Source organism: Schistocerca nitens, chromosome 5 (genome assembly GCF_023898315.1).
Source record: "Schistocerca nitens isolate TAMUIC-IGC-003100 chromosome 5, iqSchNite1.1, whole genome shotgun sequence".
Taxonomy (NCBI): Eukaryota; Metazoa; Arthropoda; class Insecta; order Orthoptera; family Acrididae; genus Schistocerca; species Schistocerca nitens.
The window spans coordinates 452,153,453-452,176,637 of NC_064618.1; the positions used below are offsets into that span (position 1 = coordinate 452,153,453).

Sequence of the window (23,185 nt, forward strand, 5' to 3'; positions counted from 1 at the left end):
TACAGGGAGCGAAAGGCTATTTACAATTTGTACAGAAACCAGATGGCAGTTATAAGAGTCGAGGGGCATGAAAGGGAAGCAGTGGTTGGGAAGGGAGTGAGACAGGGTTGTAGCCTCTCCCCGATGTTATTCAATCTGTATATTGAGCAAGCAGTAAAGGAAACAAAAGAAAAATTCGGAGTAGGTATTAAAATTCATGGAGAAGAAGTAAAAACTTTGAGGTTCGCCGATGACATTGTAATTCTGTCAGAGACAGCAAAGGATTTGGAAGAGCAGTTGAACGGAATGGACAGTGTCTTGAAAGGAGGATATAAGATGAACATCAACAAAAACAAAACGAGGATAATGGAATGTAGTCAAATTAAATCGGGTGATGCTAAGGGGATTAGATTAGGAAATGAGACACTTAGAGTAGTAAAGGAGTTTTGCTATTTAGGGAGTAAAATAACTGATGATGATCGAAGTAGAGAGGATATAAAATGTAGACTGGCAATGGCAAGGAAAGCGTTTCTGAAGAAGAGAAATTTGTTAACATCGAGTATAGATTTAAGTGTCAGGAAGTCATTTCTGAAAGTATTTGTATGGAGTGTAGCCATGTATGGAAGTGAAACATGGACGATAAACAGTTTGGACAAGAAGAGAATAGAAGCTTTCGAAATGTGGTGCTACAGAAGAATGCTGAAGATAAGGTGGGTAGATCACGTAACTGATGAGGAGGTATTGAATAGGATTGGGGAGAAGAGAAGTTTGTGGCTCAACTTCACTAGAAGAAGGGATCGGTTGGTAGGACATGTTTTGAGGCATCAAGGGATCACAAATTTAGCATTGGAGGGCAGCGTGGAGGGTAAAAATCGTAGAGGGAGACCAAGAGATCAATACACTAAGCAGATTCAGAAGGATGTAGGTTGCAGTAGGTACTGGGAGATGAAGAAGCTTGCACAGGATAGAGTAGCATGGAGAGCTGCATCAAACCAGTCTCAGGACTGAAGACCACAACAACAACAACAACATAACTGTTGTACAGAAAATTTATGTTGCTTTCACTGGCAGCAATTATATATTCGTACACTGATTTAAGACTAGAAACACAGTTTTCAAACATGGTATCCTGCCTACCTTCAGGAGTTTGCAGCAGAGATAAACAGGGATTTTCTGTTTATGAAGCCTGAAATATCTGATCTTCACAAACATGTATTTGATCTGTTTGTCTTTTGAGTTGCTTTTATCACAAACAACTTCCTACCTCTACTCTTCTGAGTTGCTCTTATCGCAAACAACTTGCTACCTCTACTCTGAGTAATGGATATGCACTTTGACAAACTGTTCTACAGTGGTGAATGTCATTTTTAATTAACTTTGAATGAATGTTCACTTCTTACAGAAAAGAGATGGTTCACCAGGCTTTCCACAGAAGCTGGTAATGCACCTCATTTTGCATATCCCTGTCACACTTTATGCCTTCATAATAGACAGGATGCAGGTATGAAACTTTCTGGCAGCTTAAAACTGTGTATCGGATTGAAACTCTAACTTGGGACCTTTACCCTATGTGAGCAAGTGCTCAGCCGACTGAGCTGCCCAAGCACAACTCACAATCTGTCCTTACAGCTAACCTTCCACCAGAACCTCATCTCCTACCTTCTGAACTTCCTGTGAAACTTGCAGGAGGCAAAGGTCCACAGTTTGAGTCTTGATATGGTACAGCCCAGTCCTACGAATCAATAAACAACACAGCTTTGGTCTAGATATGATTTAACACAGACTTTTTACGTGTGCAAAAATCGTGCACTGTCTGAGCCCATAGTGTTGCTATTGAGACAGTACAAGAATTTAAAGGAAATTGTTTTAGAGAGGCTATTTGTAGTGAACTGTATCCAGAGGAACTATTTTATCAGGGTTAGTTTGAAGTAGCATCATTTTGTGCATTTAAATATACAATGAAGCGCCAAAGAAACTGGTATACGCATGCATATTCAAATACAGAGATGTGTAAACAGACAAAATATGGTGCTGCACTTGGCAACACATATATAAGACAACAAGTGTCTGGCAAAGTTGTTAGATCAGTTACTGCTGCTACAATGGCAGGTTATCAAGATTTAAGTGAGTTTGAACATGAGTGATGGGACACACAGCACTGCCGAGGTAGCAATGAAGTGGGTATTATCCCATAAGACCATTTTACAAGTGTACTGTGTATATCAGGAACCTGGTAAAAATCAAATCTCCAACATCACTGTGGCCAAAACAAACTCCTGCAAGAATGGGGGCAACGATGACTGAAGAGAATCGTTCAACATGACAGAACTGCAACCGTTCCAAAAATTGCTGCAGATTTCAATGCTGGGCCATCAACAAGTGTCAGCCTGCAAACCATTCACCGAAACATCATCGACTTGGGCTTTCTGAACCGAAGGCCCACTCGTCTACCCTTGATGACTGCACGACACCAAGCTTTATACCTAATGTGGGCCCATCAACACAGACATTGGAATGTTGATGACTGGAAACATGTTACCTGGTTGGACGCGCCTCGTTTCAAATTGTATTGAGCGGATGGACGAGTACGGGTACGGAGACCTCATGAATCCATGGACCCTGCATGTCAGCAGATGACTGTTCGACCTGGTGGAGGCTCTGTAATGGTGTGGGGCTTGTGTAGTTTGAGTGATACAGGACCCCTGATACGTCTACATACGACTCTGTCAGGTGACTCATACGTAAGCATCCTGTCTGATCACCTGCATCCATTCAGGCCCACTGTGCATTCCAATGGACTTGGGCAAGTCCAACACGACAATGTGACACCCCACATGTTCAGAATTGCTACAGAGTGGTTCCAGGAACACTCTTCTGAGTTTAAATACTTCTGCTGGCCACCAAACTCCCCAGATATGAACATTATTGAGCACATCTGGGATGCCTTGCAACATGCTGTTCAGAAGAGATCTCCATCCTCTTGTACTCTTACGGATTTATGGACAGGCCTGTAGGATTCATAGTGTCACTTTCCTCCAGCACTACTTCAGACATTAGTTGAGTCCATGCCACATCATGTGGCAAGTCGGTGTGTTTGCTGTGTCAAAGACAGCGATAGCAAAATAAAAAGTGCACAAACGTAAATATGTCAGTGCACTTGATGCTCCATTGCTGTGCGAACTGTGGGTGGTTGAATGGTCTATATAAAATACACATCCTGTAATGGAATGTAAAACTCAGCCGTGGAACCCAGCAGCTTACAAAAAAGAAAAACATTCATTTGTCTGCTAGTTGAAGTTCAGAAATGGATATAATGTGGATATATTTAAGGTGGCTGTTTCAGGGAGCAAGTATTTTGAACTGTGGTTGCATCAAATACTGGTGAAGATTGGGCCTGAAATACCTTGTTAACAACATTGTCAGCCTCAGTACGTAATTGTGTGGCAGTCATTACCAAATGCTCTGTGTTGTGCATTGTTCTACGTCAGAGTATTCTGAAAAGCCTGAAGAAACTAACCCTGGTCTGTCATGGAGTTCAATTAGGAACCTCACAACACCAGAAAGGATTGGCGATCCCTGTGACCATGTGTCAGTTCTGCTTTGGCAGAAATGCAGTACACAGGATTAACCGGCAGCCCTTCAAGGGAGGGGTGGGATTTATTTCCTCACACTGCTGCTCTCCCCTCTCGGCACTGTAATTCTAGTTTGTTTACTATCGTATCCATCTGAAAGTCTATACTGTCTGCACTTGGCACTATAGCAACAAAAAAAACAAAACCTTTAAATGTATTTCAATTGTGCCAAAATTCTTCCCCTAATGTGCAAATAAAAGAGTTACTTGTGGTTCTACTTCTACACTAAATACCTTGTCAATCCTACCTGTAGTGTTGTCAATTGTGGGCTGTGCACCTCTGAATCCCCATGAAAAGTCAAAATTAATATTCTGCAGATTTTGTAATTATTAAATTGTGTGGGAAAACATCTTAAACAGAGAAACACGCAGTTCACTGGTGGGAAAATGCTACTGCTTCTCAATGTAAACAATCATTTGTTGACAGAAATAGAACCAAAAGAAGAAAAGCAGCAACGACAATTTTGGAAAAAAAGCTGTTGAAGTTTCTGCAAAAAGCAAACAATCCACTCAAAAACTTCCCCAATCACCAGACAGTTATTTCAAAGCACTAAAACATTATCTTCAGGCACACAGCATTACAATCTTTTATATCTGTTTGTCTAATTATTTACAGAAAAAATGATAATTTCATCAGAAGTATTTGCAAATTCTGCCCAAAATAGATGCTACATATTTCAGTCTCTTATCAGTAACTATTGTACCTGTTTTACATGACTGGCAGTTTTGGCTGTTTCCAGTAAAAAAAAGACTGCAAACTTTATGTGGCCTATGTCTCAAACAGTTTAAGCACAAGCTTGAATGCATACATTTCACTCTAATCACAGATCATAAGGTACCCATGTTCAACTTCTATGAGAAGCAAGACATCACCACACAAGCTGCATCATCTGAACTTTATTATAGCTGTTCAAGACGAAGTTGATCATCATCGACTAGCTGACACATTTTCTTGCACTGATGTCACTGAGAAAGAACTTTACTTCATACCACTTCCCACCACTAAGGAAGGAAACAACAAACTGAAGACATTCCTTGAAACATCATTAAAATTACAGCTGTGACAACTTCATCTTAAAATACCATGCTCAAATATAATGCCATATTGTGATACATCAGTGTCACAATTCTACCGACTGTTACAGCAGTTTTCTGCTGGCAAGCAATATTCCCTCTCCACAGCCGCTTTCATTCAGGAGTAAGGATGACAATACGGCTGGTGAAATTAGGCATTTGTTTGCCACAATACTAAGAAGGATTGCAAGACATTTGTTAGCCAGTGCACTGTTTGCCAGTGCAAAAAAATAATTTGAGATGTTATGGCACTGCTTGGTACTTTCATTTCATCAAATTAATGATTTGAGTGTGTCCATTTTGACATCACAAGATCTTTACCACTGGCAAAACAATATTAATACTGCCTGAGTGCCTGTCCATATAAGATGCAACATCAACAACTGTAGCCACAACCTTGCATGGGCAGATTGCCCTCTTCTGTTTATATATCACAGCCAATCAGGGCACACAGTTCAAGTCCAACCTCTTTAAAGCACTCTTGGCCCTTATTGAGGAAAGCAGTTTTCCTGCATAGGCTGTTTTATTTTTGAAATAATAATTTTATTTCATGATTTAACTATCAGCTAATTGCTCTACTTGGGCATTACCAGCTACCTCTACTCAGGAGGCCAAAATTAGCTAACAGCTAAATCATGAAATACAGGCGTTATTTCAAAAACAAAACAACCTATATAGGAAAATGATTTTCCTCAAGAAATTCACAGCAGCTGTGAACCCTTACATACAAAATATTATAACTGATTCTTAATTGTTTTACATGAGCTGAATTCAAACCTGCCATTGTCATTCTGTTGCTAATGGTCTCAGGGAACGGCTCCATCACCAATTAAAAACCTGATTCAGAAGTCATACCACAGAGCACTGAACTGACAGCCTCTGTATTGTCCTAGTAGGGCTCTGAACAGATTTCAAACAAAATCTGAATTTGTCAGTGGCCAAATTAGGTTATGGTCAAAAACTGCGATTAACTGGAGAATGCTTCACTGACCCTTCAAACAATATCATTGAAGAATCAGACTTTGCACAACATCAATGCTTGCAGATAAGCAAGTTCCACCCAGCTGTCTCAAAAGAACATACTATCCTGTGACTATTCATTTTCTAATACTTGCATTCTTGCAAACAGGTGTTTGCATGTGTGGCACCATTCAAAAACCTCTCTAACCACTGCACTATGGCCCATACACAGTACTGGCAACCCACGACAGGACATCATTATTGGCATCAATGGTTCTTCCATCACGATATTAAGTGATAGACTTAAGCCATCCATTACTCCAGCTGACACACATGCGCCTGTAGACATCAGCTAATACTGAGACATTCATTGCAGTTTATATTTACATGATGTAATTGACAGCACGCTCTGTTAAATAAATACTATAATCACCAACATACTTCTATTGTCTTCTTGTCTATCCTGTTTATCATCCACATTTCACTTCAGTATGAGACACCATATCTGGTGCTTTTTCTAAATTTACAAGTGCTAAAAATGTTTTGCTGTAACCTATCTTTTAAGATAAGTTGTATGGTCAGTACTGTTTTGTGTGTTCCTACATTTCCCTAGAACCCAAACTGATCTTCCCCCAGATCATCTTCCAGTCATTCCATCCTTGGTCTTTCTCAACTGCGGCATTCATTCCTTTCAACACCTACTTCCTTCAGCATTGGGATTATCACATTCTTCTGTAAGTCTGAAAGTATTTTGCCTGTTTTATTTATCATGCATAACAGTTTTGTTACTGTTGATTCCCCCAAGGCTCTTAAGCCCTTAACACCGGATGACATTAATCCGCATCATACCAATGTGTGACTAATAAGTGAAAGGGTAACTGTTTTCGAGCACTAGTGCTACTTGGTGCAGATTCTACATGGAGCTACCAAAGATTATGACACGTGCTATCATCTCCTCAGTGTTCTGGGTACTGCTATAGAAATATAATTTTTAATTTCTTTCTTTCATAAGGAACTTTATACAGGTATTAAGATGTTATATCTACTTTAGGTATTTTGTTTTGATTTATGTGTTTCAGCATTACGTCAAATTCTTTCCACAGTATTGCATCACTTAGCTCTTTTCTCATTAAATGCATTTCCTTTATTTAGCCCTTCTATGCATTTCTACCACGTTTCAGTATTCTCTCATTTGGTAGTGTTGACTTGCCATCTGACCTCTTGACGTTATTTCAATTGCTTCTCTGTTCTCAAAAGCTTTCTTTCCTACAAGGTAGTCTGTTCCAATATGCATGCATGCTTCTACAGCTTTGAATTTCCCTTCTAGTCATTTCTTTTGTACCATTTTGAACTTCTTGAGATCTCGTTTTTTTGGTTGTATAAATTAGATTTTGTCTGTTTCATTTGCTACATTTGTGTATTTTTTCCCCTTCATTAATCAAACTTAGTATTGAATACTTGCTGTGTTACCAAGGATTTCTGCTGGGCTTTGTTTTTTTTTTTTTCTTAAATTGGTTTCAGCTGCCTTAATTAATTCATCTCTGTTTCAAACAATGGAAAAATGAGGGATAGAATAACAATGTGAAATGGGAACATTCAAAAAAAGACTGCTAGGTATTAGCAGCAAATGTAGACAAAACAGCATAAAAGACACACACACACACACACACACACACACACACACACACACAACACACAACACACACACACACACACACACACACACAGTCATTTCAGGCAATAAGGCTCAATCTTCTACCATATTTAGCCGAGTATAACGACTCCTTCTTTTTAAGAGGCTCCTTGAGAAAACCCATTTTTAACATATTCCGACTGATCAAAATTACAAATTGTTACATGGCGTAACGTATCTGCCAAAAAGTTAACATTATACCTATTCAAAACTTCTCATTTGTTGATCTACATTTTCATAATAACAAGAAACATAAAATAAACAAAAAGAAATGGTTTACATTAATTTTCTGACCATTTTCTTTACTACCTTTTCCGTTTACTAACGCTGTTGTTTGCAGCATCACTATTTTTAATCATGATAATCATGCTAATAGCACACCAGTTAAATTTAGATCTTTCTCATTTCTTCTGAATATGTTGCTATTTCTGAGGCTGTTTTTACAGAGAGGACTTGACAGCACAGCTCTTTTTTTCCAAATACATATTGGACTTTGCTTCTATACTGACATGAGAATGTTGCAATGTCTCTTGCTTACAAACAATTCGCCTGCTTGCAGCTCTCAAATTGGCTGTGTAGAACCAGCTGACACACTCCTTTCATTTCCGTCATATGTAACTGCGAGTGTCGACAACGTTGTAGGAAGAAACACCTAAGTATGCCACTGGTCCCTATTTAGACTTTTACCATCTCCTGCAGAAATGAATACTATTGTTGGGTCTTTGTCCAATTGTTAAGTCAGTTCGATTATGACTACAAGTGGATTCACGCAAATTCCATTTAAACATGGCACATGTTCATAAAAAACCAAGATACATGGTATAGATTCCCATGGTTGGCAACATGACAAAATTTGCTGCTCGCTAGTCACTCCCCTTCCTGCAATCATCCTAGCTCTCAGCCAAGCTAGTGTCACTTCCCCTTCCTAACTTTCCACAGTGCTGAGCTTGAGCAATTGAGAAAAACAGGCTGCAATATCTTCAAGTGTCTAGATCATAGGTAACAACAGCAACTAATACATAAATAAAAGATCACAACTACGATTCACCCCCATTCTTGAACTTTCACTTGCCCCATGATCTAGTGATATCTGTTGATACTATATCCACAATGGGCGTTGCCACCAAATTTATTCTCATGATAAAAATTACAGCCAGTTTAATATGATTTATTTCCTTTGTAAGACATTTCATTCTTGTTTCAACTGAATTTCATTATCATCTTCTAATGCTGATTAAAAGCTGGTAACATTTTTACCCGGTATCCTGACACACAGAACAGTGACCGAATTTCTCGTCTGCAATCCACTTAGCAAATCATTACAGTCTCTCATAACAAAATAAAATACTGGTCTTTGTTCTGAATAAAATAAGGTTTCTGGAATGTTATCTTCACTTAAAAAGCGGCATTAATGCTTGTATAGGGTACACCTATCCACATACGTACAAGGACTTTTATTGCAAACCTATTCAAATACAACAAAAGTTTGTAAGATGATGAAATTTAATGCTATTTCCTCTTGTGTTTCACAAAAATGTCAAATTTTAATCAGAGTAATACACTGTTGTAGTGGCTAGTTCATAGTTTCTCGCATATCTCTTGCACAAGTGCTGTGAGTCAAATTTCATTTGATTGTTCAAGCATTGTCGATACGGCATCAAGTGCTTTGGTGTATACAAAAAATTTCAAGCCTGCTGGGATGTACCATTTGTCAAGCTCTGCCCTTCTGAATTCTTTGAAATAAATCTGCTCGTCACCTCCAAAGCCAAAGCTTCACTTCTCAATGTAAAATGACCATCATAAATGTAAGATTACCCCTGTATGTTCTATTAAACAACATAAAACTGTTGACCTCACCAGCAGAAGTTTACTCTGCCAATATAAGATGATCCTGTATTTTTTGAAAGACGAATTTGGGAAATAAATTTGTCTTATAATTGGATAAATATGGTATGTTGATAATCTTGCATACATCTGACCATTGCCACCAAACTTTACTCAATTCCCACAATATCTAGCTTTTACCTATCAATTTCTCTTAACAAGATATTTAACTTCCTACAGATATTAAAGATCAACAATTTGACATGCCTTCATGTAGAACACCAAATTTGTTTTATTTTCTGATGACTGTTACTATTTTGCATGAACTACCAATATCAAATGATAAACAGCATATATGAACGAGACCTAAACTTAAATAATTATAATGTTTAACATAAATAATTTTATTAGTTTGGATGACAACTTCTTTAAATTCCTACAACTGATGATGCACTTGGTTCTTGACGGTCACTAGGAGACTCTGGTTGTTTTTGCGGCTTGTCCATACGAGCATCTTTACTGATTGACATTTCAAATTCCACTGGGCCAATGAGGCGTTTTTTACCATGTGGCGGAGGTCCAATTAATTCCACTACATCATCATAGTTAAGTGTCTCCCTTTTAAGTAAAGCTTCAGCAAGCTGAAACAAATTCAAACAGCTTATCAACTGAGAAATCTTGAAAAGTTAAAGAATTAAAAAGATAAATGATACAAAAATGATGAATTTAAAAAGGCAAGAAATGAAAGCTTTCGAAACTAATATTAGGTTAGCGCACAGGTTTGTAGTGTTTTTGTTTTGCACGTTGATATTCTGATTGCTAAGGGTTTACTTATTGATTGTCATTTTTTTTTTTCATTCACTGTTGCTATTTGGGATTACATACGGTCATTTGGAGATAGAAAATGGAGCTGTGGACAGTATAAAATGGAGTACCATGTGGAGAAATTGGAACATTTCCAACCTATTCTTCTGTTTGAGTTCAATAGAGAGGTGACAGCAGCGGAGGCAGCCTGAAACATTTGCACCATATATGAGGATAATGGGGACAAAACATGACAAGAAAATGTTTTTCTCATTTTAAGGAGGATTCTTTTGACATTAGTGACTCCCCATGGTCAGGAAGACCTTTGGGCTCGAGGATCATTTAAATGCATTAATCCATCACGATCCACATCATTGTACTCGAGAACTGGTAAATGTCCTGAACTGTATGAAATTTGCATCTGCAGTAGCCACCAGAAAGATCGTGGGAGGCGCACATCAGCATGGCGCATCACGAACGGTAGTTGCCGCAAGTAGAGTCCCGTCCACCAGAGGGCACGCGAGAATTCAGACGCGACCTCTGCCGGCGTAACAACAACAACAACAACAACAACAACTCATGCAGCACGGGCCGTGCCCAGTCAGTTGACATCGAGCATGCCTAGGGCACAGCCCCTGTCTACGCCAAGCGAAGTGCGACGTAAACGTGAACAGTGTTATTATACAATTGGCGACGAGTAGGGTCGTTCTTTCGTGTGTTGCGTCGTTGTTCCGGTTTCGCAGCTTCTCCATGGCATGGAGGACTTAGTGCGGGTTTTGGTTGAGCAGCAGACGGAGCTCATGGCCACCATGAAACAAGTGGTTCCGGCGCTGCACTCCACGCAGTCTGCTCCAGCGCCCTTCCCTCCTCCCTTTCCCCTGTATGACGAGACGGAAAGGATTGGGACGCGTATGTACATTGCCTTCGGCAGCATTTCCAGGCGTTTCATGTTGCCGATGCGGAGGTATGTCGTGCTCTCTTCTTGTCATGGATATCTCCTTCGCTGTATCAAGTTTTGCGGCAGCTAGCGCCGTTGCAGGAACCCTCGTCCTTGTCTTTTGACGCACTGTGTTCATTGCTGTCTTCATATTATCGCCGCCGCACGCATGTTGTGGCGGCTAGGGTCAAGTTCTATCAATGAAAGAAACAGCCCCATCAGTCTTACCGGGCGTGGGCCGCTACTCTGCACGGTCTTAGTTGCAAGTGTCATTTTGTCACGGAGCAGTCGCGAGAGTCGTATGCCCAAGTTATGTACGCGACGTCATTGTTCGTTCGGCCCCTGATAGGGTGGTCCGGCAACGGACCCTGCAGTTAGAAGACCCTTCCCTCGAGGAAGTCCTGTCCACTGCTCAATTGTATGAAGTCTCTCACGCCGCAGGTCAACAGCTGTAAGCGTGGTGCGACGTTGCGGCAGTTCAGGGCGGTGCGGCTGCGTCCACTGCGTCCAGGGTGGACGACGTGCGAGCGGTACAATCCGGCCGTTACGGCCGCTCCCGCACGGCGCGTAAACAGAATTCCGGCCGCCGGCCCCTGTTGCCGTCCTGTGTGTCGTGCTATATACATCATGATCGGTCAGAGTGCCCCCAGTGTTGGGCCATTTGTCGCAAATGTAATAAAAAAGGTCACATTGCTAAAGTTTGCCGCTCAGCCTCAAAAGTATCGAAGGAAGCAGGTACAGAGGACATGGACGTTGACATTCAGGAAGTTTCATCGGGCCAGGCTCCCGATGCATCGGCACGCAAACTCTTTATCGAGGTGTCGGTTCTGTCGCGCCGGTTACAACTGCAAGTAGATACGGGCGCAGCAGTTTCGTTGTTGAATGCACAAACTTATTCCGACCTTGGATCGCCCCCGTTGGCGCCAGTTTACCGGCGTCTACGCGGTTATGGTAAACAGTTCATTCCCCTACTGGGTCAATTCACTACCGACGTGACTTACAAATCAGTCACCCGGCCTATTACTCTTATTGTTGTCAGTGACGTGAGCTCCGCTAACCTTTTTGGCCTGGATGCCTTTCAAGCTTTCGGTTTTTCTATCGCTGACGCCATACAGTTGGTCTCCGAAGACGTTCCCTATCAATCATTGGAATCTTTGATCTCAGACTTTCCAGATATCTTTGAGGAGGGCCTGGGGCGTGTTTCAGATTTTGAAGCTCACTTAACATTGAAGGCGTCGGCTCGCCCGCGTTTTCTACACGCGAGGCAGATCCCCTTGGCTCTCCGCCCTCAGGTAAAGGAAGAGCTAGACCGGCTGACAGCCCTAGGGGTCGTTCTTCCCAATTCTTCTAGTGAGTGGGTTTCGCCCCTCATTATTGTAAGGAAGCCCTCGGGAAAATTACGTCTTTGTGGCAATTTCAAGGCCACCATTAATTCCCAATTGGTGGTGGACACTTATCCTTTGCCTCGTGCTGATGAATTGTTCTCCTCCGTGGCGGGAGGCCAATATTTTTTGAAAATCGATCTTTCAGAGGCTTATCATCAGATACCACTTGATGAGGACTGCAAACGGCTGGCGGTCGTCAACACCCCATTTGGCCTTTACCAATATCAGCGGTTGGCCTTCAGAATATCCAGTGCCCCGGCGATATTCCAGCGTTATCTTGAGCACGTCACGACGACAATCCCTCATTGTATTAATTACCTGGATGACATAATTGTCACAGGCTGCAGCACGAAGGAACACTTGCACAACCTTCGCACCCTCTTTCTCAAATTCAGATCTGTGGGCTTGCGTTGCAACCTGCATAAGTCAAACTTCTTCCAACCGTCCATTGAGTATGTGGGCTACACCATCTCTCAGCACGGCGTCCAGCCACTAGGAAGTTTGGTCCAAGGTATCGTCGACCTTCCTCGGCCCGCTTCGCTGAAAGAGTTACAAGCTTTTTTAGGCAAGATAGCCTATTACCACCGGTTCATTCCCAGGGCTTCCACCATAGCTCACCCCCTGTACTGCCTTCTGCGCAAGGGTGTTCCTTTTCATTGGTCGCCTGCATGCGAGCGAGCGTTCAACTCGTTGAAGGGCCTCCTCACATCAGCGCCTTGTTTGGCTACTTTTGACCCCCATAAGCCGTTGGTCCTGGCTACAGATGCTTCGCAGTATGGGGTGGGGGTGGTCCTGGCCCATCGCAACGCAGATGGTTCCGAGCAACCACTGGCGTTTGCGTCTAAAACTCTTAGTCCCGCGCAGGCCCATTACTCCCTGGTGGAAAAAGAGGCTTTGGCCATTGTCTACGCTGTTACCAAGTTTCACCCTTTCTTGTATGGCATGAAGTTTCAGTTAATCACTGACCATAAGCCGTTAATATCATTATTTGGCCCCGCCTCTCTGATTCCGGATAGGGCGGCCCACAGACTACAGCGCTGGGCCTTGTTCCTCTCTAAGTACCATTATGACATTCATTTTCGCCCTACCGGACAGCATGCCAATGCCGACGCTCTTTCCCGTCTTCCGGTGGGCCCGGATCCTAAGTTCGATCGAGAAGAGATTATGTGTTTTCATTTGGATGTGGCGTCCCGCCAAGCAGTTGATGGCTTCCCGATCACTAGTTCTAGAGTCGCCAGGGAAACGGCACCTGACCCAGTTCTCCGGCAAGTAGTTTGCCTCATTCAGCAGGGGTGGTCATCCCGCCCTCCAGGCCGGGCCTCAGACCCTCTTTGTAATTATTTTATTCTAGGAGACCGCCTCTCGGTCTTGGAAGGAGTTCTCCTTCTGGCTACCGATGATACAGCTCCTCGTGTGGTTGTTCCTGCCAGTTTACGAAGGGAGGTCCTCACGTTATTACATGCGGGGCACTGGGGTGTTTCCCGTACTAAAACCTTGGCTCGCAGACATGTGTACTGGCCTGGTATTGACAGAGAAAGCGAGCACTTGGTGGCCGCCTGTTCCCAGTGTGCGAGCCAACAGGCGTCTCCCAGGGCAGCGTTCTCTTCCTGGCCGCCGGCAACCCAAGCATGGTAACGTGTTCACATCGATTTTGCGGGCCCGTTTCTCAATGGCTTTTGGCTCATTGTCATTGATGCTTATTCCCGATTCCAATATGTGGTTCGCTGCTCCTCAACCACTTCAGAAGTTGCAATCCAGGCACTAGCAAAAGTCTTTTCTGTGGAAGGTCTGCCAATCACCCTGGTCTCTGACAATGGACCGCAGTTTATTTCACAGACCTTCCAGGATTTTTGTAGGCGCTTCGGTATTCGGCACATTTGCTCTCCCCCCTTCCATCCACAATCGAATGGGGAAGCCTAGCGCATGGTGCGCACATTTAAGACGCAGATGAAAAAGTATGTGCACGAATTTTCTGCGGAGGAGGCATTGACGTTTTTCCTGAAGGCATACCGGACCACACCAATGGGCGAACGCAGCCCCGCAGAGCTCCTCCATGGGCGCCAACCTAGGACTCTGCTGCACCTCCTCCGGCCTGGTCCTCGCCAGTCTTCACAAAATGGAGTACCTGGCTTTCCACTGGGTATGTCGGTCTGGGCACGTGGGTTTGGTAGCAATCCACGTTGGATACCGGCGGTGGTCCTGCGCCGAAATGGCCGCTGGCTCTATACCTTGCAGGCAGGGGACCGGGTGGTACGTCGTCATCAAAATCAGCTACGTCCACGTTTGGGCACCCACCCACCCACCCACCCTCCACCCTGTGACTCTGCCGCACTGCGATGGTTCTCAGCCTTGTCAGCCTCCAGTAGCTCCAGCACCGGCATCGCCATCGTTTGAGATGCCCCAGCGAGAGCCGGACCCCCCCCAGGCCCAGTTTCTCAGGAGGCTGGTTCACCTGTGGTCGACCCTTCCCCATCGTCTCCGCCACTGGGTCTTGCCCCTCCCGAGGTGGCACAGGATCCGGAGTTCAACAGCTTGTTGCCCATTCTGTCCCGGGCTCCGGTGGTGGGACGACGGGGGCCTCTTCGTGTGGGTCACTTCCAGCCGTATTCGAAGGTTCCGGCTCGAGGATTGGCAGATCCCCTCGACTCCAGCCTTCCAATGGATGTGGAGGTCATCGCCCCTGCCCGACGCTCCACCTTCCGACGCAGTGGATCACAGTGGCTTCACCCCCTGAAGGAGGAGGAGTGCAGTAGCCACCAGAAAGATCGCGGGAGGCGCACATCAGCATGGCGCATTACGAACGGTAGTTGCCGCAAGTAGAGTCCCGTCCACCAGAGGGCACGCGAGAATTCGGACGCGACCTCTGCCGGCGTAACAACAACAACAACAACAACAACAACTCAGGCAGCACAGGCCGCGCCCAGTCAGTTAACATCGAGCATGCCTAGGAAACAGTCCCGGTCTACGCCAAGCGAAGTGCGACGTAAACGTGAACAGTGTTATTACAGCATCCAAAGGCGAAGGTTCAAAAATCAGGTGTACGAGTACCGCATGCTCTAAGCCAAAATTGCAAAAATCAGTGGATGGCCATATGTACATTTCTGGTTGCTCATCGCCAATTGGTTCATGAACAACACAGGCCGCTCCTATCCTGTATCACTACTGGTGATGAGAAATGGTGGCTTTATGCTAACATAAATGTATAGTCAAAAAGTAACACGAATTTTTATTTTTCTCTGCAAATCTTTATTTATTCACCAACATCAACTCTCCCCCTTTCAAAGTAATCCCTCTCAGATATAACACACTTGTGCCAGCACCTTTTCTAATTCTGGAAGCACTTCTGGATTTCACTTTTTGTTACGGTGTTCAGCTCCTTCAGAGATTCTGTTTTCATCTCATTAATGGTGGCAAAATAATGACCTTTTATGGTTCTCTCCAGCATTGGGAATAGAAAGAAGTCACAGGAAGCTATTTCCATTGAATATGGTGACTGTGGCAACATAATGGTCATGGTTTTTTGGCAAAAAATCATGAACAAGCACTGATGGGCAGGTGGGAGCATTATCAAGATGAAATTTCCATGAGTGGTTCTGCCACAACTATGGTCATTTTCTTCGGATTGCTTAACACAAATGGTGCATAACTTTCAGGTAATGTTCCTTATTGAACATATGACCATAAAGTCTCTGTATGTCCATCTTTTTAGAAATGGTTACTCGGTGCGGCTGTTCGATAGAGAATGTAAAATTAAATACCTTTCAGTCATCAGTTTTCAACCTTATTTTATTTGGCAACCAGTTTCATGGTATTACTGCAAACCTCAAAGTTTTTCTTTTTTCTCTGTGGACCGACATGATGGAAGAATCTACCTCGGTTGTGTTCAAAACAGGGGCCAGCAATACTGGTATTCATAGATATTTGCTACAGTGATCACTTCTTCCATCACCTGCTGACCAAGCAGGAATGCCTTCCAAAAATGTGGACATCACATGGGCACAGATTGGGACTGCATGGAAGATGTGCAAGGGCTTCCCAGCAAAACATCTACAGAGTAGTCCAAATGCCCAGGAATGTTGATGAACGTCATCGTTCTGTTTCAGGATAATGCCCACCAACATGTTGCCAAGATTGTTTTAACTACATTGGGAAGCCCTTACATACCCTCCACTTACTTCCAATCTCAATATTTTTGGAAATCTGATGAGAGATATTGATAGCCATCAATTGGCTTCAGACAAAGAGGTGCATTCCTGATTACAGCTGTGGTTCTAATGGCAAACACAAACATTTTTCCATGAAGGCATTGACCATCTTGCCTCACAAGAGGGATAAATGTCTTAACAATTATGGCAATTACTTTTGAATAATAAACAGTTTATTTACTTTTTTTCCGTCTGTCTCAGTTTCATTTGACTGCTGCTTGCACAAGTAAAGGAGTAATTGAAAAATTACCTGAAATGGAACAAAGAATCATTTGGAACAATGTCTACAATGATATCCCACTTTAATAGATCAAATCTATTTTTACAGGATTGTCAATTTCAAAATACCTACAGATGAGAAACCCCATAGCATCCACCTGCATATCATTTCCACTCATGCCAAATGTGGATTTGTTTGCACAGTAATCCACAGATTCAAATAAGTCAATGCAGAAAACACTGTACTGGATGTTGTTGTTGTGGTCTTCAGTCCAAAGACTGGTTTGATGCAGCTCTCCATGCTACTCTATCCTGTGCAAGCTTCTTCATCTCCGAGTAACTACTGCAACCTACATCCTTCTGAATCTGTTTAGTGTATTCATGCTTTGGTCTCCCTCTATGATTTTTACCCTCCGTGCTTCCCTCCAATACTAAATTGACGATCCCTTGATGCCTCAGATTGTGTCCTACAAACTCATCCCTTCTTCTAGTCAAGTTGTGCCAAAAATTCCTCTTCTCCCCAATTTTCTTCAGCACCACCTCATCAGTTACATGATCTGCCCATCTAATCTTCAGCATTATTCTTCAGCACTACATTTCGGAAGCTTCTATTCTCTTATTGTCTAAAATATTTATCGTCCATGTTTCACTTCCATACATGGCTACACTCCATACAAATACTTTCAGAAAATGCTTGGTTGGTTGGTTGGTTTGTGGGATTAAAGGGACCAGACTGCGATGGTCATCGGTCCCTTTTTCCAAAAAATTAAAACCACCCAAAGAGAATAAAAAACGAACAGCAGGAAAGACGTCAGACGACACAGGACGAGAAAGACTCCGACAGAGATCAGACAAAACAAATTAAAACACACAGAGTGTGACGGTGGTTGGCCGACCAGAGAGAAAAAAAAGAGGAAAAGCCAACCACCAAGAACACATTAAAAACTCAGTTTAAAATCAGAGGCTAAAAGCCAGAATCAACACTAAAAAACATACAGAAAATGCTTCCTGACACTTAAATCTATACTCGATGTTAACAAATTTCTCTTCTTCAGAAACGCTTTCCTTGCCATTGCCAGTCTACATTTTATATTCTCTCTACTTCAACCATCATTAGTTATTTTGCTCCACAAATAGCAGAACTCATCTAATACTTTAATTGTATTGTTCCCTAACCTAATTCCCTCAGCATCACCCGATTTTATTTGACTACATTCCATTATCCTCGTTTTGCTATCGTTGATGTTCATCTTCCTTTCAAGACACTCTCCAGTCCGTTCAACTGCTCTTCTTGGTCCTTTGATGTCTGTCAGAATTCCAATGTCGTCGGCAAACCTCAAAGTTTTTATTTTTTCTCTGTGGATTTTAATCCCTACTCCCAATTTTTCTTTTGTTTCCTTTACTGCTTACTCAATATACAGATTGAACAGTATCGGAGATAGGCTACAGCCCTGTCTCACTTCCTTCCCAACCACTGCTTCCCTTTGATGCCCCACAACTGTGATAACTGTCATCTGGTTTCTGTACAAATTGTAAATAGCATTTCGCTCCCTGTATCTGACCCGTGCCACCTTCAGAATTTGAAAGAGAGTATTCCAGTCAACTTTGCCAAAAGCTTCCTCTAAGTCTACAAATGCTAGAAATGTAGGTTTGCCTTTCCTTAATCTATTTCTAAGATAAGTTGTAGGGTCAGTATAGCCTCACGTCTTCCAACATTTCTATGGAAATCAAACCGATTTTCCCAAGGTCGCCTTCTACCAGGTTTTCCATTCATCTGTAATGAATTCGTGTTAGTATTTTTCAGTTGTGACTTATTAAACTGATAGTTCGGTAATTTTCACACCTGTCAACACCTGCTTTCTTTGGGATTGGAATTATTATATTCTTCTTGAAGTCTGAGGGTATTTTGCCTGTCTTATACATCTTGCTCACCAGGGCTGGCTCTCCCAAGGCTATCAGTAATTCTAATGGAATGTTGTCTACTCCCACGGCCTTGTTTCGACTTAGGTCTTCAGTGCCCTGTCAAACTTAGTATCTTACCTCCCATTTCATCTTCATCTATGTCCTCTCCCATTTCGATAATATTGTCCTCAAGTACATCACCCTTGTATAGACCCTCTATATACTCCTCCCACCTTCCTGCCTTCCTTTCTTTGCTTAGAACTGATTTTCCATCTGAGCTCTTGATATTCATACAAGTGGTTCTCTTTTCTCCAAAGGTGTCTCTACTTTTCCTGTAGGCAGTATCTATCTCACCCCTAGTGATGTATGCCTCTACATCCTTACATTAGTCCTGTAGCCATCCCTGCTTAGCCATTTTGCACTTCCTGTCGATCTCATTTTTGAGATGTTTGTATTCCTTTTTGCCTACTTCATTTACTGCATTTTGTTCTTTTCTCCTTTTATCAATAAACTTTCTACTAGCCACCTACTTGATCCTCTGCTGCCTTCACTATTTCATCTCTCAAAGCTACCCATTCTTCTTCTAATTAACTTCTTTCCCCTGTTCTTCTCAATCATTCCCTAATGCTTTCTTTGAAACACACTACAAATTCTGGTTCTTTCAGTTTATCCAGGTCCAATCTCCTTAAGTTCCCACCATTTTGCAGTTTCTTCAGTTTTAATCTACAGTTCATAACCAATAGATTGTGGTTAGAGTCCACATCTGTCACTGGAAATGTCTTACAATTTAAAAGCTGGTTCCTAAATCTCTGAATTACTGTTATACAATCTATCTGAAACCTTCCTGTGTCTCCAGGCCTCTTCCCCGTATACAACCTTCTTTCATGATTTGCGCAAAATTCTACCAGGCAGCTTCCTCTTTCATTCCTTACCCCCATTCCATATTCACCTATTATTTTTTTTTCTCTTCCTTTTCCTAATATTGACTTCCAGTCCCCCATGACTATTAAATTTTCATCTCCCTTCACTATCTGAATAATTTCTTTTATCTCATCATACATTTCTTTGATCTCTTCATCATCTGTGGAGCTAGTTGGCATATAAACTTGTACTACTGTGGTAGGCTTTGTGTCTATCCTGGCTACAATAATTTGTTCACTATGCTGTTTGTAGTAACTTACCCACAATTCTATTTTTTTTAAATTCATTATTAAACCTACTCCTGCATTACTGTTATTTAATTTTGTATTTATAACCCTGTATTCACCAGACCAAAAGTCTTGTTCCTCTTGCCACCGAACTTCACTGATTCCCACTACAACTAACTTTAACCTATCCATTTCCTTTCTTAAATTTTCTTAACCTAGGGATCTGGCATTCCACACTCTGATCTGTACAATGCCAGTTGTCTTTCTCATGATAACAGTGTCCTCCTGTGCAGTCCCCACCTGGAGATCCGAATGGGGGACTATTTTACTTCCGGAAAATTTTACCCAAGAGGACACCATCATCATTTAACTATACAGTAAGGCTGCATGCACTCAGAAAAAATTACGGCTGTAGTTTCCCCCTGCTTTCAGCCATTCGCAGTACCAGCACAGCAAGGCCGTTTTGGTTAATGTTACAGGGCCAGATCAGTCAATCATCCAGACTGTTGCCCCTGCAACTGCTGAAAAGGCTGCTCTCCCTCTTCAGGAACCACACGTTTGTCTGGCCTCTCAACAGATACCCCTCCATTGTGGTAGCACTTATGGTACGGCTATCTGTATCGCTGAGGCACGCAAGCCTCCCTACCAATGGCGAGATCCATGGTTCATGGGAAGATAACTGGATAACTTGTCAAATTTCTGTGTAAATCACTACAAAATGTAAAACAACACACTGTCCATAGCTACATTATGCCCTTGTAGGATATGACAGAGGGCAAGAGACAGATTCCATACTCCTATATTTCTGGAAAGTGCACACCGATAACAAAGGCATGAGCATACACACTAGATTCCCAGACATGTGAGTGGCTTGAGGATTTCTTACATAATAGAACTCAGTACATTGTCCTCAACAGTGACTGTTTACCAGAGACAAATGTATCATCAGGAGTGCCCCAGAAAAGTGTGACAAGACCACTCTTATTCTCTATATGCATAAATGATAGGTGAGCAGCAATCTGCATGTGTTTGCTGCTGATGCTGTGGTGTATGGGAAAGTGTCATCATTGAATGTCTAGGAGGATACAAGATGAGTTAAAAGAAAAAAAAAAATCCTAATTGGTGTGATGAATGTCACCTCGTCCTAAATTTAAAAAAGAAAATTGTTGTAAGTTAACAGAGATTAATAGTAAAGAGAATCCCATTATGTTTGAATAAAGCATTAGTAGGATGCTGCTTCAAACAGTAATGTTGATTAAATACCTAGACATAATATTGCAAAGTGATACAAAATGGAACAAATGTATGGATGGTAGTTGGGAAAATGAATGGTTGGCTTCGGTTTACTGGGCGAATTTTAGGAAAGTATGGCTCAGCTGTATAGTAACATTAGTGCAACCCATTATCAATTGCTACTAGAGTGTCTGGGATCCCCACCACAGCGTTTTGAAAGGAGACATAGGAACATTTCAGAAGTATGTTGCTAGATTTGTTACTGGTAGATTCCATAATCCCACCAGTGTTAGAGGGATGTTTGATCTCAAATGGGAATCCCTAGAGGGAAGACGATATTCTTTTCATGGAACACTATTGAGAAAATTTATAGAGAACGCATATGAAGCTGACTGTAGGCGATTCCACTGCCACCAACAAACATTTTGCACAAGGGCCTCACCGATACAAGAAGTTAGGAATTGTATGGAGATTTATAGTGTTGTTTTTCCCTTGTTCTATTTGCAAGTGGAAATGGAAAGAAAGTGACTACTAGTAGTACTAAAAAATAACCTCTGTTATGCACTATGCAGTGGCCTGTGGAGTATGTATGTTAATGTAGCTGGTCAACAGGATTCTGTATTCCTGGTGACTAAGTCTCTAAACTTCTGGCCCTCTTAGGGAACTAACTAGGACATTTGACACATGCAAATGAAGCCTGTAAATCTTAGTATGTTATTAGCAAGAATGGAAATTTCTGGATGGTACAAAACATAAAATGACGGAAAGGCAACCAGTCACATACAGCAGACTGATGTGTGGCACAGAGCCGTGGTGGCTTGTGTTTGGTTGTCTGATGTGTGTACATGTGTACTTTCTCCCAGAAGAAGAGCCAAAGAGCTCGAAAGCTAGTGAAAACTGTTTTCTGCTGTATGTGCCACCTGTTAGTCTGCTATAGGTGAGTAAGCTGTTATAAAGTTGTAAGTACTCTTCCAGAATCAGTTTGAGATACCCTGTGTGTGATGCAATTTGTACAGCTGGTCGAGATTTGAGCAAATTTGATTAGTACAAAGTTCATTTTGCACACCCGTAGTGAGAATATCTTAGAGGATGTAGACCTTATCAGCCCCCCCCCTCCCCCCCCCCCCCCCCCCCCCCCTCTCTCTCTCTCTCTCTCTCTCTCTCTCTCTCTCTCTCTCTGTGTGTGTGTGTGTGTGTGTGTGTGTGTGTGTGTGTGTGTGTGTGTGTGTGAGAGAGAGAGAGAGAGAGAGAGAGAGAGAGAGAGAGAGAGAGAATATGCAACAAATGGCTCTGAGCACTATGGGACTTAACTTCTGAGGTCATCAGTCCCCTAGAACTTAGAACTACTTAAACCTAACTAACCTAAGGACATCACACACATCCATGCCCGAGGCAGGATTCGAACCTGCGACCGTAGCGGTCGCGCGGTTCCAGACTGAAGCGCCTAGAACCGCTCGGCCACCAACGACCGGCTAATAATATGCAACAGTCCACTTTTAAAGTGATGTAGTAATGTACTTCTTAAAAATTCTCAAAAATATGAAAATAGTCCAACATATTTTCAATTACAAACAGATACAATAGTCAAAAATTAATTGAATTTCAGTTTATTTGTCTTTCCTGAATCCACTGTAGATTTACATTTCAATATAAAAAAAATGCCATTTCATGTTTTAAGGGCTAAGATTGGGATTAGTAAAGACTAATCTCTGAAGCATGAGACATGAGAAAGAGGCAATTGACATATGGATTCTCCATCAGAAATTACGGTATGTTGCAGTAACCACAAAGAATTCCACAGCTCACCTGTTTCAGTTTGTCAGAATTCTCAAGCAGCAGCTGTTCTGTCCGGCTATAAGCACGAGCCACTAACTTATTCACTTCATCGTCAATTAATGCAGCAAGTCGTTTACTATAAGGCCGACGCCCAATTTCACGTGATTCATCCTCTGGGAAAGAAATGAGCCCTACTGTATTGCTCATGCCATATATTTTCACTTGTGCATACGCCATTTTCGTAACTTTTTGCAGGTCATTTTGAGCACCAGTAGTTATCTTGTTAAAAGTTAGAGATTCAGCAACACGGCCACCCAATGCCATGCACATCCGTTCAAATAGCTGAAACATAAAATTAAGTTACACATGGTACTTGAATTTCTGCAACCCTAGAACTGTAACTAAATTTAAAGGA

General features: G+C 42.3%; 1 protein-coding gene across 1 annotated transcript in view; it reads right to left on the minus strand.

The window, feature by feature from the left end:
* Window positions 1-9,429: 9,429 nt before the first annotated feature.
* LOC126259330 (paraplegin) overlaps window positions 9,430-23,185 on the minus strand; it is a 95,106-nt gene continuing 81,350 nt past the window's right edge. The window contains exons 10-11 of the mRNA XM_049956026.1: window positions 22,801-23,112; window positions 9,430-9,802 (exon numbers count right to left, since the gene is read on the minus strand). Coding sequence (XP_049811983.1) covers window positions 9,590-9,802; window positions 22,801-23,112 — 525 coding nt within the window. The 3' untranslated portion in view covers window positions 9,430-9,589. The remainder of the gene's footprint in view (window positions 9,803-22,800; window positions 23,113-23,185) is intronic.